At 33.5% G+C, this 18,056-nt stretch overlaps 1 protein-coding gene across 1 annotated transcript in view; it reads right to left on the bottom strand.

Moving 5' to 3' along the window:
* LRRIQ3 (leucine rich repeats and IQ motif containing 3) overlaps positions 1–18,056 on the bottom strand; it is a 230,072-nt gene that overhangs the window by 202,070 nt on the left and 9,946 nt on the right. Inside the window, 1 exon segment of the mRNA XM_047868719.1 lies at positions 1,051–1,299. Within this exon segment, the coding sequence (XP_047724675.1) occupies positions 1,051–1,299 (249 nt within the window).

Raw genomic sequence — 18,056 nt, 5'->3', positions numbered from 1 at the left:
AAATATATCAAGTAAAAATATATCAAACTAAGAAGCTTCTGTACTGCAAAGAAAACCATCAATAAAATGAAAAGGCAAGCCAGTAAATGGAAGAAAGTATTTGCAAATTGTATGTGTAATAAGGGAATAATATCCAAAATATATAAAGAACTCATACAACTCTATAGAAAAAATAAAATCCAATTAAAAAATGGACAGTGAATCTGAATACTTATTTTCTAAAGAAGACATCCAGATAGATGGCCAACATGGTACATGAAGGGATGCTCACTGTCTCTAATCATCAGGGAAACACAAATCAAAACCACAAGGAGATACCACTTCATATCTGTTAGGATGCCTTTTATCCAAATAACAAAAAATAACAAGTGCTGGCAAAGATGTGGAAAAAAGGAAACCCTTATGCACTGTTACAGGAATGTAAATTGGTGCAACCACTGTGGAAAACAGTATGGAGGTTTCTTAAAAAAACTAAAAATAAAACTGCCATATGATCCAACAATTCCACTTCTCAATATTTATCTGAAGACTAGGAAAATACTACCTCAAAAAGATATATATACCCTCAATATTCATTGCAGCATTATTTACAATAGTCAAGACACGGAAGCAGCCTAAGTGATATATATATATATCTCAAGTCATTATGTTGTATGCCTGAACTTAATATGTTATATGTCAATTATGTCATTAAAAAAATTTAAAAGTTCAAATAATTTTTAATGCAGGCTATTAAGAAGTAAAATATACCAAATCACAAAGTATTTACATATTTCTAATTCAAAAATTTTGCTTAAATTTAAAATTTTTTAAAAGTAGTCTCTACACCAATGTGAAGCTCAAACTCATGACACCAAGATCAAGAGTTCCATGGTCTACAGACTGAGTCAGCCAGATGCCCCTTAAATTTTGTATTTTTATATATTTTATTTAGTTTTAAATTTTTATTTACATTTTATGTAAAAGACTGAAATACTGTAGATAGGTAACATACGTGTTTTTAAACATCAATTTCATTTATACACAAATATCTAAAATGCTATTGCTTACCTGATTTCCATGGAGATCAAGTTTGACTAATCTTATACAACTTTGAAGTGGATGAATATCTGTGATAAAATTGTTTGAGAAGATGCATACTCTCAGAGAGATACAGGATTGCAAATTTTCCATAGATTTTAAATGAAGGCCACTGAACTTCACAAAAACAAAATCTTTCTGATCTTCTATCATGTTGTCATTATAGTGACTCCATTCTTCATGACTGGTTAGTTCTTTTGTGATTGTTCCATGAAACATCTAGGCAAAATGGGAAATTGCTTAGAAAAGTTTTTTCAACTTCCAAAAATAAATTTGAAAACAAAAAATATTTGCTAATAGATAGAATAAAACGGGTAGAAAAGTTAAAATTAAAAAATCTAACTTGTAAGTAGAATCCAAAAACATTAAAAAAAACAATAAAGAAACAAAAAGAAGAATCAGACCTACAAATATAGAGAACTTACGGTTGCCAGGCAGGAGGAGGGTGCACAAAATGGGTGTTATAAATTTCTGTTATAAATTTCTTAAAGAAACAATTTACAATCACATTACTTATTTCTATGTTCAATTTAACTAGGCAGTTAAAATCTGGAATTCTATTAGTTTTAAAATAAGACTAATTTATCTAAAATTCCTGTATCAAACCTTTTTAAAGTAATTTTACATAGTAGTTCTTATATATTTGAAATTTCCCTTACTCTGGGTAATTTAAGCTTTTACAAAACACAGTTACCCAGTGATAGTTTAAAAGAGAATAACTGAGCTCAAGTGGCCTGAGAGCATTTAGTCAGATTAACCACCTTCCGTATTGGAAGAATCTTTCTACCATGTGAAGGTAAACTAGGTAGGCATAATCCAAATGAAAATAAATGTGAAAATCTAGATAAACCCTTGCACTCATTCAAGAGATTAGTTCCTTTTTATATGCTGACCAAGGCCTACAACTATAATTAAATTCTAAGTACCATCTAAGAAATTAAACAAAATGCAGATTCCTAGGCCCCATATCATATCTATGTTATCAGTCTCTGGGCTGAGGGTCAAGGAATCTGTAATTGAGCATGTTCCTGGGTAAGTCATGGACACATTGAGAAAGAATAAAGACCCTGATATAAAATAAACAGATACGAACGAATCTTTATAAACTTACCAAGCTCTATAGGTCCTGAAATGAAAGGCAATATACAAAATGTATTCCATCATTTGGACTCCCTATTTAGAAAAGACCTCAAGTCTTTCCTCAGGCTCTCCTTTCAAAAAAACCTATTTTTTCCATTCTGGCCTAATACAGGCAAACTCCAGTTTATAACAAGGGTTTATGAGAAACCATATATCAGGCATAAATCAGAATGTTTTAAGACAATGGGGTGCTCAAAAGTTTCACTTATAGAATCCAATTTTTGAGTCAATAACAATTCTGGAAGAAATCTCCAAAGTGAGAGTCATATACCAAGCGAATTTTTTTTCCTTTCTATTTGTGTAACCAAGTGATTTTTTAAAATTATTAATAGACTTTATTTTTTGGAGCTGTTTTAGGTTTACAGAAAAACTTAAAGTACACAGAGATCCCATATATACCCCCATAACTCCCTGCACCTTCAGTTCCCCCTATCAATACCTTGCATTCGTGTTGTGTATGTGCTACAATTAATGATCCAATCTTAATGAATTATTAACTAAAGTTAAACTTTTTTAGATCATAACTTATAACAATCTCTAGACAAACAAAACACATCAACATGGAACAGCAGAGATCCCATTTCTTCATATAAAGCTGAAGTTGACTTTATATCTTTAGTCACAGCACTGGTACACGTGTGTGTGTGTGTGTGCGCGCGTGTGTGTGTATTTATATATATAAATATATATATAATAGATGCACAGATAAACTATTATTTCAAGCATTCATTTCTCTGCTTATTCATCTCTAATAGTTTGATATTTCTTTACTTCTTTGTAGAAGATATCATCTGCCTAGCATTTATTTTTAGGGATTCTAAATAGCATTATTAACTAAGTATAGTTAATGTCTACAAACTTATCACAGGCAATGAAAGATTTTTATGTTAAACTTTTCTGTATTAATGCTACCCATATGTCACTTAAATGTGATGTCAATAATCTACCACTGGTATTATTCAAAGGTAGAATGTTTTCTATTTCCTTTATTGATCCAGACACACTAGATAACCTAACTAAATGAAAACTTCTGTAATTAGTTAAGCGTTCTAACTTTAGCTGTTAGTTGACTAACATTGCCACTAACTGTGAGTTCACTGATACCATTTTGTGAAGGTAACTGATACTAATACGTAAGATAACATAGTCCCTTTCCTCAAAATGCCTAAATATGTTCAAAATAACTTTTTAATAATACCCAGTGAGGGAGTTAGTGTGATTGGTATTATTGCCTCACTGAAAAACTTTTTCTTGCAGATAAGACATATAGTTTGAGGAAAAGAATTATTAGGTCACACAAATCCAAATTTGAGATAATCTTCATGATAGTACTTAATTGAATGCCTTTTTACTCATTTTGGACAAACACTTCCTAGATTTAATTAAAAAGATGCCAATTACCGACAGATAAAAAACCATCTGTAATAATTAAATAGTAAGGTAACTAGGGAACTCTAAAATTTCATGGCCTCATAATTTTTAAAAAATCTACATTGTCTAATTATTTTATGTTTAAACGCAAACCCATGAAAACAATAAAATTAAACATGGTTAATGAAATAAGCGAAACTTCATTGTCTAGATAACTCTTAGTCATTACATTCCTGTACCATGCCTACATCCCCAATTTAGGAATTATGTATTTTTATGTTATATAATTTAATTGTTGCCTTTCCAATTATATTACATGTACCCTGATGTCAGGACATTTTTTTTTGTGGTTAGCTATATATTTTTCATAGTTTAGCATGGGAACAAAAACTGAATCAGGTATAAATAAATAAATTGGCCAGAAATCCTACCTAGGGTGATCAGCTAAGAAAAAGAAACAAAAGGAATCCAAATCAGAAAGGAAGAAGTAAATTTTCTGTTTACAGATAACATGATCTTATATACAGAAAATCCTCAAGACTCCATGAAAACTGTTAGAACGTACAAATGAATTCAGTAAAGATGGGGACACACAATAACCATGCAAAAGTCATTTGCATTTTATATATACTAACAATGAGGTATCTTAAAAAGGAAAAAAACAATCCTCTTATAATAGCATCAAAAAGAATAAAATACTTAGGAATAAATGTAACCAAGGGAGTGAAAGATCTGTACACTGAAATCTCTAAGACATTAATGAAGGAAATTAAAGATACAAACGAATAATCCTGTGCTCAGGAACAGTTAATATTCTTAAAATGTCCATTCTATCCTAAGTCAACTACAGATTCAATACAATTCTTAATAAAATTCAAATAGCATTCTTCACAAAAGTAGGAAAAATAATGCTGAAATTCATATGGGACAATAACAACAATAACCCAAAAATCTCAAGTAGGCAAAACAATTTTGAAAAAGAAAATGAAGCTGAAGGCCTCATACTTCCTGACTTAAAAACATATTACAGATTCACAGTAATCAAAACAGCACAGTACTGGCAAACAAACGAACAACAACAACAAAAAACAATAGGCACACAGACCAAATTACAACAATTGAGAGCCCAGAAATAAACGTATACATATACGTCAACTAATATTTGACAAGAGAACAAAGAATACTAAAAGAGAGGACAGTAATTTCAATAAATGGTGCTGAGAACACTGTCTATTCACTGGAAAAAGAATAAAATCTGACTCTTGCACCACTTATTAAAAATACCTCAAAATTTGGGGCTTCTGGGTAGCTCAGTTGGTTGAGCGTCTCACTTAGGCTCAGGTCACGATCTAGTGGTTCATGGGTTCGAGCCCTGTGTCAGGCTCTGTGCTGACAGCTCAGAGCCTGGAGTCTGCTTCAGATTCTGTGTCTCCTTCTCTCTCCGTCCCTTCCATGCTCATGCTCTGTCTCTCTCTGTCTCGCAATAATAAACATTAAAAAAAAAACTAAAAATACTCAAAAGTAAGTCAAAAATTAAGTCAAAAGACTTAAATGTAAGACTGGGGACCATAAAACTCCTAGAAGAAAACAGGGGAAAAGCTCTGTAACATTGGTCTTAGCAACGATTTTTGGATATGACACCAAAAACACAGGCAACAAAAGCAAAAATCAACAAGAAGGACTATATCACACTGAAACACTTCTACACAGAAAACAAACAATAAACAAAATGAAGATGCAAATTATGGAATGGGAGAAAGTATTTGCAAACATCTAATAAGGGATAAATACCAAAATATAAAAAGTACTCATACATATCAGTAGCAATCCCCTCTTCCTCCTCCTCCTCCTCCTCCTCCACCTCATCATCATCATCATCTAATTTTAAAATAGGCCGAGAACTTGAACATTTTCTTCCCCCAAAAAGACATATAAATGGCCAACATATACATGAGAAGGTGCTCAACATCGCTAATTGTCAGGAAAATGCAAATCAAAACCATAATGAGATGAGGGAACAAACCCTTGTGCCCTGTTGGTGAGAATGTGAACTGATACAGCCACTATGGAAAATGGTATGGAGATTCCTCAAAAAATTTAAAGTGGAACTACCATATGATCTAACAATTATATATATAAAATATATATTCTAGTATATATCCAAAGGAAATGAAATAACTATATTTCAGAGATATCTGCAACTCCCAAGTTCATTATTTACAACAGCCAAGATACAGAAACAAGCTAACTGCACACTGACTGATGAACAATTAAAAAAATGTGATATATAGATATAGATATATTTTACATAATGTATACACACATACACAATATAACATTGTTCAGCCATGAGAAAGAAGGAAATTCTGCCATTTTATACAACATAGATGGATTTTGAAGGGTTGATAGTAAGTGAAATAAGTCAGACAGAGAAAGACAAATACTCTATGATCTCAATGTGAAATCTAAAAAAGTTAAACTCATTTAAACAGAGAGTAAATTGGGGGGTGCCAGGTGTGAGAAAAATGGGGTACAGGAAATGGGGTGATGTTGGTTAAAGGTTACAAACTTCTAGATCTAAGATAAACAAGTTCTAGCAATATAACACATAGCATGGTAACTACAGTTAACAATATTACATTGTATACTTAAAAGTTACTAACAGAGTATATCCCAAATGTTCTCATCACAAAATAAATAAATAAATAACTATATAAGATAGATAGATGTGTTAACTAAGCTTATTGTGATTATCATTTTGCAATATTTGTGTGCATCATATGGTACACATTAAACTTATACAAAATTATATGTCAATTATATCTCAATAAATCTGGAGAAAGACTTCTTTTTTAAGTTTATTTATTTTGACAGAGAGAGAGAGCATGCACGTGCACACAAGCAGAGACAGGAAGAGAGAGAATCTCAAGCAGGCTCTGTGCTGTCAGCGTAGAACTTGATCCCATGACCTGAGATCATAATCTCACCTGAAATCAAGAGTTGGACACTTAGCCAACTGAGCCACCTAGGCACCCCTAGAAAAAAGACTTCTAAGTACAAATGACAAAGTATCTCTCATATAGATTGAGATCTATTGTTAATTCCTTGAAATCCTTCCCTTCAAATTTCCACAACCAATATCCAAATGCCTGCAAAAAAGAATACATTTTTCATTTATTTATGCTGCATAACAGAATACCCCAAAATCTACTAGCTCAAAACAACTACTGTTTATTATTTCTCAGGATTTTGTGGGTTGACTTGATTCAAGTAGGCAGTTCTTTTCCAAGTGATGTTAACTAGAGATTCAGTCTTGGTGTTCATCTGCACTACACTTACAAGATGGCTAATATGCAGTTCTGACACATTGGCAAGGACCCTGGAGGGAAGAGTCAGCTGGGATGCTGGGATGTATGGGTCTCTCTCACCACACTGTCCTAGGACCTCTCTCCATCTACACAAGCCTTCCCTGTGTCATTCTCTCACATGTCTATTTGTGTGTGTCCCCATAGTAGAATAGCAAGACTCTCTACATGGGCCAAAAAAGTACAGAGGCAGAATCTATCAGGCCTTCTGAAGGCCCAACTGACACAGGTTTTCCTTAACTACATTCTTTTGGTTAAAGGAAGTTATTTTGCTTTTTGAACTTATTTTTTATCTTATGAAGTAGAGAAAAAAGAAACAAATATAAGTTGTTCTGAGCTTCGTGATCTCAGGCAAGTTATGTACCCTCAGTTTGTTATACATCCAAGCTATGTGCCTCAGTTTCCTCATCCATACAATGAGAACTCCAATAGCACTTAGTGGATAGAATTATTATGAAGACAAAATGAATTGGGGCGCCTGGGTGGCGCAGTCGGTTAAGCATCCGACTTCAGCCAGGTCACGATCTCGCGGTCCGTGAGTTCGAGCCCCGTGTCAGGCTCTGGGCTGATGGCTCGGAGCCTGGAGCCTGTTTCCAATTCTGTGTCTCCCTCTCTCTCTGCCCCTCCCCCGTTCATGCTCTGTCTCTCTCTGTCCCAAAAATAAATAAAAACGTTGAAAAAAAAATTTAAAAAAAATGACTTGGCATAAAGCTTTTAGAATAGTGTCTGGCATGTAACAAACACTATAAATAAGTGTTACTAAAATAAATCTGGCTCAATTAACAACTCAAAATAGAATGTAATCTTCAAAAAGTAAATTAGGACACTTTTGGTTTCTGGTCCAGGATATAAGGAGCTTAGAAGATGTCATACCATTCTAACAAATAAAAAGATGAACAAAATGAAAAGTCAACAACTCTTCTTAGATTCACCAGAAAAGTGAGGTTACATGAAAAACCACCGAATCAAAATTCAGAGATAGGCAGGTGGATACAAAGATTCAGAAGTTACTGGAGCAAAAATTCACCAAAAGAAACCTCTGCAGGAACCAGTGCCTGGGTAGGACTGTGACTGACAAGTTATTAGGGGCTTAGTGTTGACAACTCAGATTTAGAAACTCCAGCCCTCATACTTCTGTGAGATTAATATCCAGGAGCTCTACCAGGTCCTCAGATCGAATATTGGAGAAAAATCTGCTTGTGCCTCTGAGAGGAGACAGAAAAAGAATAATTTTGAAATACACAAGATCACCCTGTTCTTCTTAACAAGGGCTACCCTAAAGAGAAAATATTTAACACACAATAAACTGAGGTTTTACCAGAGCCTAACTGATCTGGAAGTAGGGAAATATCCAACTACATCTCCATCAAGCCTTCCATTTGGGAGAAAGGAAGTACACAATTACAGCCCACTCTAGCCATCTTGTCCCACCTAAGATTAGGAAGGCTGAGGAGAACTTGTGAAATTCACAGACTAGGGAGCACAACCTCACTTAAAGACTGAGACTTATCCACACCTTAACACCACACCACACGCTATTTTACTGGAATTCTTTTTACCAGTACATGATGCCTGGCTTTCAAAGAAAAAATTACAAAGCATACTAAAAGACAACATACAGCAAGCATTAGAACTAGATTCACATACTGCAGGGATGTTGGAATTACCAGACAGAGAATTTAAAACAATTATGATTAATATGCTGAAGACTATAAAGGAAAAAAAAATAAACAACAAACAAGAAAAGACAGTATAAAGAGAGATAAAAATCTTTGAAAAGAATCAAAAAGAAGTGTTAGAGATCAAAACCACTGTAACAGAAATGATTATTATCTTTGATAGGCTCTCTATCTCTTTAGTAGGTGGATGGACATGCCTAAGGAAAGAATCTCTTTGTTTGGGTATATGTCAATAGAAATTTCCAAAACCAAAAAGCAAAGAGAAAAAAAAAAGAATCACTGAAAAAAGCTGAATAAAATATTCCAGAACTGTAGGATAACTACAAAAAGTACAACATATACATAATGGAAATACCTGAATGAGAAGAAAGTGATATAGGAAAAGAAGAAAAATATGAAATAGTAAATATGTGAGAATTTCTGCAAATTAATGTCAGATACCAACCCACTGATCCAAGAAGCTCAGAAAACACCAAACAGGATTAAGGCAAAAAAAAAAAAACACTGGGGGTGAGGGGGACACTTTACCCATAGAGCAGCAAAATTCAGAAGTATATCCAACATCTCCTAAGAAACCATGCAAGCAAGGAGAAGACAGAGTGAAGTATTTACTATTAAGAGAAAATAACTCACTAATATAAAAAAAAAAAAATTCAGAAGTGTATCCAACATCGCCTAAGAAACCAGGCAAGCAAGGAGAAGATAGAGTGAAGTATTTACTGTTGAGAGAAAATAACTCACTAATACAAAAATCTATGCCCTGTGAAATTATCCTTTAAAAGTGGATAAGAAATAAAGACTCTTAAACAAACAAAAATTGAGGGAATAGGTTGCCAATATATCTGCTTTGCAAGAAATGTTAAAAGCAGTTTGTTAGAAAGAAAATAATGTAGTTCAGGAACTCAGATCTACTTAAAGAAAGGAAAAGCAGTGGGGAAGAAACAAGTGAAGATAAAATAAAAAGCTTTTATTTTTCCTATTTTTAGTTGATAGATAACAGTTTGGTCAAATACTAATGGCAAACTATATTAGATTATCTATGTATATATGTATATTCGTGTATGGATATGTATAAATAAAATGAATGGCAGCAATGATACAAGGAACAAAATGGAAGAATTAGAGATATCCTGTTATTAAAAAATGTTTAAACTACATGTAAAGTAGTATATGTGATTTGAGAGTGGCTTTAAGTTAACCCAATAATGAGGGCAGCTAATAAAAAAAAGAAAAGAAATACACTGAGATAAGATAGAAAATGAAATCATATACAATGCTCAATTAAACCACAGACAGAAAAGAGTAGAAGGTTAAAACTGGAACAAAAACAAGAGCAATTAAAACAGTAACAAAATATAGTAGATATTAATTCAACTATAGAACTAATCAATTTAAATATCAATGGTCAAAGCACCAACACAAAGACATAGTGGATCAAAGTTACAGTGGATCAAACAGGCCAACTACTCGCTTTCTACAGGAATGGTACTTTAAATGTACTGACATATAAATGAAAAGTAAAGTGATGGAGATGAATTCTACCAAACATTTAAACAATCAATTCCAATCCTTCTCAGACTCTTCTAAGAAAAGGAGAGAACATTTCCAAACTCATTTTATGAGATCAGTATTAACCTGATACTAAAACTAGAGGATACTACAAAAAAAAAATCATAGGCCAGTATCTCTGATGAACACATATGCAAAAAATTCTCAACAAGACATTAGCAAACCAAATTCGACAATGCATTAAGAGGATCATACACCATGATGAAGTGGGATTTATGCCCGGGAAGAAAGGATAGATCAATCTCCACAATTCAGTATATACAATGACACACCACATTAACAAAATGAAAGCTAAAAATCATATCATCATCTTGAGAGCTGCAAAAAAAAGCACTGGGCAAAATTCAACATCCTATTATGATAACCTGAGTATTTCAACAAATGGTATAGAGCATAACATAATAAAGGCCATATATGACAAACCCACAGTTAACATCATATACAACAGTAAAAACTTAAAGCTTTTCCTCTAAGATTAGGAACAAGACAAGGATGTCCACTCTCACCAGTTTTATTCAACACAGTATTAGAAGTTCAGAGAGCAATTAGGCAAGAAAAAGAAATAAAAATCATCCAAATTGGATAGGAAAAAGTAAAACAGTCACTATTTGCACATAACACTACATAGAGAAAACCCTAGAGACTACCAAAAAAGTCTTAGAATAAAGAAATTCAGTAGAGTTACAAGAAATAAGAGTAATATACAAAAATCTGTTGAGTTCCTATACACTAATAATGAACTATTAGAAAGAGAATTTAAGAAAACAGTCCCATTTACAATTCCACCAAAAAGAATAAAATACCTAGGAATAAATTTAGCCATGGAAGTAAAAAACCTGTACAATGAAATTAATTAATTAATTAGAGACAAATATTTGGAAAGTTATTCCATGCTCATGAACTAGAAGAATTAATACTGCTAAATGTCTATACTACCCAAAACAATCTATATATTCAGTGCAATTTTTATCCAAATTTCAATGCCATATTTTACAGAAATATAATAAATAATCCTAAATTTGTATAAAACCACAAAAAAACTAAATAGCCAAAGCAATCTTGAGAAATAACAACAGGCTGGAGGCATTATACTCCCTAATTTCAAACTGTATTACAAAGCTATAGCAATCAAAACAGTGTGGCATTTGCATAAAAAATATAGATAAATGAGGCAGAATAGACACCAGAAGTAAACCCACATAGATGGTCAATTGATTTACGGCATAAGAGCCAAAAATATACAATGGGGAAAGGAGAGCTTCGTCAATAAATAGTGTTGGGAAAACTGGACAGCAACATCCAAAAGAATAAAACTGGACCACTATCTCATACCATACACAAAATTTAGCTCAAAATGAATTACAGACTTGAACTTAAGACCTAAAACTCCTAAAAGAAAACATAGGCAGTAAATTCCTTCACAACAGTCTTGGTAATGATTTTTGTATTTGACACCAAAAGCAAAGGACACAAAAGCAAAAATATATCGAGTAAAAATATATCAAACTAAGAAGCTTCTGCACAGCAAAGAAAACCATCAATAAAATGAAAAAGCAGGCTATTGATTGAAAGACAACACTTGCAAATCATATATGTAATAAGGGGACAATATCCAAAATACATAAAGAACTCACACAACTCAATAGCAAAATAAAATGCAATTTAAAAATGGGCAGTGAGGGGCGCCTGGGTGGCGCAGTCGGTTAAGCGTCCGACTTCAGCCAGGTCACGATCTCGCGGTCCGTGAGTTCGAGCCCCGCGTCGGGCTCTGGGCTGATGGCTCAGAGCCGGGAGCCTGTTTCCGATTCTGTGTCTCCCTCTCTCTCTGCCCTTCCCCCGTTCATGCTCTGTCTCTCTCTGTCCCCAAAATAAATAAACGTTGAAAAAAAAAATTAAAAAAAAAAAAAAAAAAATGGGCAGTGAATCTAAATACATATTTTGTAAAGAAGACATCCATATGGTCAACATGGTACATGAAGGGATGCTCATTACCTCTATCATCAGGGAAATACAAATCAAAACCACAAGGAAATATCACTTCATACCTGTTAGAATGGCTCTTATCCAAAGGACAAGAAATAACAAGGTTTGGCAAGGACGTGGAGAAAAGGAAACCCTTATGCACCATTAATGAGAATGTAAATTGGTACAACCACTGCAGAAAACAGTATGGAGGTTCCTCAAAAAACTAAAAATAAAACTACCACATGATCCAACAATTCTACTTCTCAATATTTATCTGAAGACTAGGAAAACACTAACTTAAAAAGATATATTCACCCCACATATTCAATAGGCCAAGATATAGAAGCAGCCTAAGTGCCTACTGACAGATGAATAAAGAAAATGTGGTATATACATAGAATGGAATAGTATTCAGCCATAAGAAAGAATGAAATCCTGTCATTTGCAACAAAGATAGACCCTGAGGGCATTATACCAAGTGAAACAAATCAGACAAAGAAAGAAAAATTCTGGATGATCTCACTTATACGTGGAATTTGAAGACAGAAACAAAAAATTAAGCTCATAGATACAAACATTCGTGGTGCAGAGGCAGGGGTAGGAGTTGGCAAAATAGGACAAGGGGTCAAAAGGTACAAATTTCCAGTTACAAAATAAATAGGTCATGAGGAGGTAATGCACCAAGTGATGCCTTTGGTTAATAATACTGTATTGCATATTTGAAAGTTGTTAAGGGAATACATCTTAAAAGTTCTCAACATATGAGAAACATTTTGTAACTACATATGGTGAGTACATATGTAACTACATAATTAATGACACTATTGTGGGGATCATTTCACAATATATATAAATACTGAGTCATTATGTTGCATATCTGTAGCTAATGTGATATTATGTGTCAATTATACCTCAATTAAAAATGTATAATAAAAATAATAATTGAATAGCAAAAATCATTTAATAGCAAAAAACCCTTAATGTCTTTGACAGTATAATTAACTAAACTATTTAATATCATCAATGGAATACTATAAAAGCATTAAAACTAATATTGTAGAATGGTTAGCAACATGAAAAGCTGTTAATAAATAACAAAGTTATTGTTTTCATTTATATATATTTTTCACTGAAGAGTGTCTGGATAGCTCAGTTGGTTAAGTGTCTGACTCTTGATTTCAGTTCAGGTCATGATCTTAACAGTTCATGAGACTGAACCCCACATCAGGCTCTGTGCTGACAGCATGGAGCCTGCCTGAGATTCTGTTTCTCTCTTTGCCCCTCCCCTGCTCACACACACACACATATACCCTCCGTCTCTGTCTCTCTGTCTCTCTCTCTCTCAAAATAAATAAGTAAACATTTAAAAAATATTTTTTTACTGAATTGTACAGTTTAAAGGGGTGAGATTACAGTATGTGAATTAAAAATATTCTTCTGTGGCACACATTTAAAAAAGTAAAAAAAAAGTTAAATGATGGCAAAATGTATACCATGCTAACACGAATCAAAAGAAAGCTGGGGAAGATATAATAGTTCAGATAGAGCATATTTCAGAGCAAGGAAAATTATCAGGGATAAAATGGAGGTATTACATATTAATAGATTCTGTAAGAAGACATAACAATCTTAATGGGCATGTGCCTAAAGACAGCACTAAATCACCTGAGGGAGGCAAAACTGAGAGAACTTAAAAGGAGACACAGATGAATCCACTATTAGATTTGGAAACTTCATTGAACAGATAGCTTGAGCAGGCAGAAAATCTGTAAGGACATAGCTGAAGTCCACAACACCATTAGTCAACTAGATAATTGACACCTATCTACTACTTCATCCAACAGCGGAAGATTATACAGTCTTCTCAAACTCAAGCTCAAGCTCACATGGAATATTTGCCAAGATAGACCACAATCTGGGCCATAAAACATACCTTCACAAATCTAAAAGAACAGAAATCAGGGCACCTGGGTGGCTCAGTCAGTTGAGCGTCCGACTTTGGCTCAGGTATTGATCTCGCAGTGCGTGAGTTTGAGCCCCACATCGGGCTCTGTGCTGACAGCTCAGAGCCTGAAGCCTGCTTTGGATTCTCTGGAGCTTGTTTTGGATTCTGTGTGTCCCTCTCTCTCTGCCCCTCCCCTACTCATGCTCTGTCTCTCAGAAATATATAAAAAAATTTTTTTTTTAATTTAAAAAATAATAAAATAAATAAATAAAAGAATAGAAAGCATACAATGTCTGTTTCAGACCACAGTGGAATTAAACTAGATATCAATAAAAGAAAGATAGCTTGAAAATATCAAAATACATGGAGATTAAATAACATATTTCTAAATAATATACAGCTCAAAGAGAAATTTAAAAATATTTTGAACTAAATGACAATACACCTTATCGAAATTTGTGGGATGCAGTCAGAGCACCCGGGTGGCTCAGTCAGTTAAGCATCGGACTCTTGATTTCAGCTCAGGTCATGATCTCACAGTTCCAAGGGTTCCAGTCTTGGTGTCAGGCTCTGCACTGGCAGCACAGAGCCTCTTGGGATTCTCTCCCTCTCTCTCTGCCCTTCCCCCACTTGTGCTATCTAACTCAAAATAAACTTCATTTTTGGTTTTTTTAATGTTTATTTATTTTTGAGAGACAGCACAAGCGAGAGAGGGGCAGAGAGAGAGGGAGACACAGAATCTAAAGCAGGCTCCAGGCTCTGAGCTCTCAGCACAGAACCCAATTCACGGCTCAAACCCACCAACAATGAGATCATGACCTGAGCTGAAGTTGGACACTTAACTGACTGAACCATCCAGGTGCACCAAAAAATTAACTTTAAAAAAAATGTGGGGGTGCCTGGGTGGCTCAGTCAGTTAAGCATCTGACTTCAGCTCAGGTCATGATCTTAGGGTTCCTGAGTTCGAGCCCCGCGTCAGGCTCTGTGCTAACAGCTCAGAGCCTGGAGCCTGCTTTGGATTCTGTGTCTGCCTCTCTCTCTGCCCCTCCCCCATTCACACTTTCTCTCTCAAAAATAAATAAACATTGAAAAAAAATTTTTTAATTATAAAAAAAAATTGTGCGATGCAGTGAAAACAGTGCTTAGAGTGTAATTCATAGCATTGAATTCACGTATTAGAAAAGAAGATCTAAAATCAATAATTTAAGTTTCCACCTTGGGAAACTAGATCAAGAATAACAAATTAAATTTAAAGTAAGCAAAGGAAAAATAAATCAGTAATAAATATATTTTTAATAAGTACATTTGCAAAAAAGTATAATCTTTGATTATATTTTCAAATATTTGGGGATGGGACCATTTTGTCATTATCTTATCCTATAAGTCTCAATAAATATAAATTCTAAAAAATTTTTCTATAAATTCTAGAAATGTTAACTTTAACCAGATAATATGAAGGGTCTTTTATAATGAAAACAACCAACTTTTTACTTATTTTTCAGATCTTAAGTGAGAGGAGAAAAAAATGTCTCCAAACACTCTGTGCTTTCTTTTATCATATAGTAAGAAATATTACTACAAAGTATATCTCTTCCTTATCTGTCAGGTCATTCAGAGTCAATGAAATGCTTAAATGAATCTCATCCCAGGTGCCTACAAATATATTTTTGGTTCCTATTTACTGATCTTTGTTTTATACAGGTTAATTTTTAAATCATTCTCAACTGATTTTTTAGTTGGGAATATGAATTCTAAAATAATCTTAAAATCAGTCTTTCTCATATACTAGAATCATTTGTAAATGTGTCCTCTATTGCATCAATATTCATCTCTATTAGTAGTACTTATTTCACAACATACAAACAACCTTAATATTAAAAAACATTTCAGAGTAGAACATTATTATATGAGATCAAGTTATTGTTCTCCAAAGGAAAGATTAATCTATGGTTAGTAAGTTATAGGATTAAATGTAGAACATTATTTTTTCATTTTTTTAAGAACTATCATTTGTTAAAAGTATTTTTCAGTTATTCAAACTATTTAATTAGTTTGTCACATAGCCCAATCAGTGTGAAGAAGTGAGGATTCTTATGCAACATTTAATTTTATTTATTACTGATTGCACACAGTATAACTAGAATAACACAAATTCCCAGGCCTGATTAGATACCTCTTAAATCTTATCTCTGCAACGATGGACCCAGATAATTACACTGCCTACCAAGGAAAACTGAAAACCACTGCAATTGAGAACTCCTCCTATACCTACTTAAAAGTCTATGTACCAAGTGCTGCCAATTTTAAATATGACAATTAAAGATGAATACAGGCACTTTTGTTCCTTTTAATATTTTGATAATTTTGCAATTACTTTGTAAAATGCACATATAAATGTGTATATCAACAAGTTAAAATAATAATATAATGTTCAAAGGCAACGCATTACAGAAATAACACATAAGTACAGCAACACATTACAGAAAGCATCAGAACTACAATTACAGTTTCAAAGATGTCCTGTAGTTAAAAACAAATCAGGATCATTAACAGTAAGCCTAGTTTGTGTGGACAAAAGTACTAATTTTAAAGTTATTATACATTTTTAATCACACTATAAAAACTATGTCTTTATGAAATACAATGCACATCAATTATAAGTCTCATCTTAATTCCCAACTTTTCCATTTAAAAACATTGGGAGCAAATAATTGCAGGGTAACTATATGAAGTTATAATTAATGAACATCTAAATTAAATACTGGAAAGTAAAAACTCTTTATTTTGTATGTTTATTTCCTTTTCAAATGGATATTTGATAAATATTTTAAAGAAATTTTCTTTTTTATTTTATTTTTTTATTTTTAGCGTTTATTTATTTTTGAGATAGGGAGAGACAGAGCATGAACGGGGGAGGGTCAGAGAGAGAAGGAGACACAGAATCTGAAACACACTCCAGACTCCGAGCTGTGAGCACAGAGCCTGACGTGGGGCTCGAACTCACAGACCGTGAGATCATGACCTGAGCCGAGCCGAAGTCGGACGCTTAACCGACTGAGCCACCCAGGCGCCCCTTAAAGAAATTTTCAAACACAATGTTTTCTGTGTCAGTGACCTATAGGCATTACACTTAGTCACTGGAATTTTAGATGCTAGGTATACAAATATATTATTATTTTAAATAAAAAGTATATTAAAACATAATATATAACATAACATCATAACCTGATGATCAGGTTTGTTACAGTACCTTATTTTGTAAGCGTTATGACATTATTAACTAAGTTGAATTCTGGACACTAGACTCCAGAATTACCACAAAATTTGCAAGTAAAATAAAATCACAAAAAAAGGGCGGGGACACCTGTGTGGCTCAGTTCGTTAAGTGTCTGACTTCAGGTCAGGTCATGATCTCACAGTTTGTGAATTCCACCCTCAACTCCCCCATCTGGCTTTGTGCTGACAGCTCAGAGCCTGGAGCCCACTTCAAATTCTGTGTGCCTGTCACTCTCTCTCTCTGCCCCTCCCCTGCTCATGCTCTGTCTGTCTCTCAAAAATAAATAAACATTTAAAAAAATTTTTTTTAATTTTTTAAAGGGGGAAATAATGATTTTTTTCAAAAATCTAACTATAAGAAATATAACTAGTAATATTTTATATCTATTGTGGTTGTAAACTATTTTTAGTTTAGAATGTCTATAATATATTTAAGCCCATCAAAAATATAGCAATTATATTTTAAAAATACTTTTATTTGGCCAAATAGTTCATGGAGACAATACGGCTTTGATGAAGACTTGCCATGAGTTTACTTCACACACAAAATGTACTCTGAAAATTAAGAAGAGATTCTAGTAGAACAGTCAGAATATTACTAATCTCCTAGCAAATGAAAATGGAATCCAGTTGGTTTGTAAGTTTATATAAAAAAACACTGATTCC

This window comes from Prionailurus viverrinus, chromosome C1 (genome assembly GCF_022837055.1).
Source record: "Prionailurus viverrinus isolate Anna chromosome C1, UM_Priviv_1.0, whole genome shotgun sequence".
In the NCBI taxonomy this organism is placed as follows: domain Eukaryota; kingdom Metazoa; phylum Chordata; class Mammalia; order Carnivora; family Felidae; genus Prionailurus; species Prionailurus viverrinus.
Note: the sequence above shows the minus strand (reverse complement) of the source record. Positions and strands in the feature narration are given on the sequence as shown.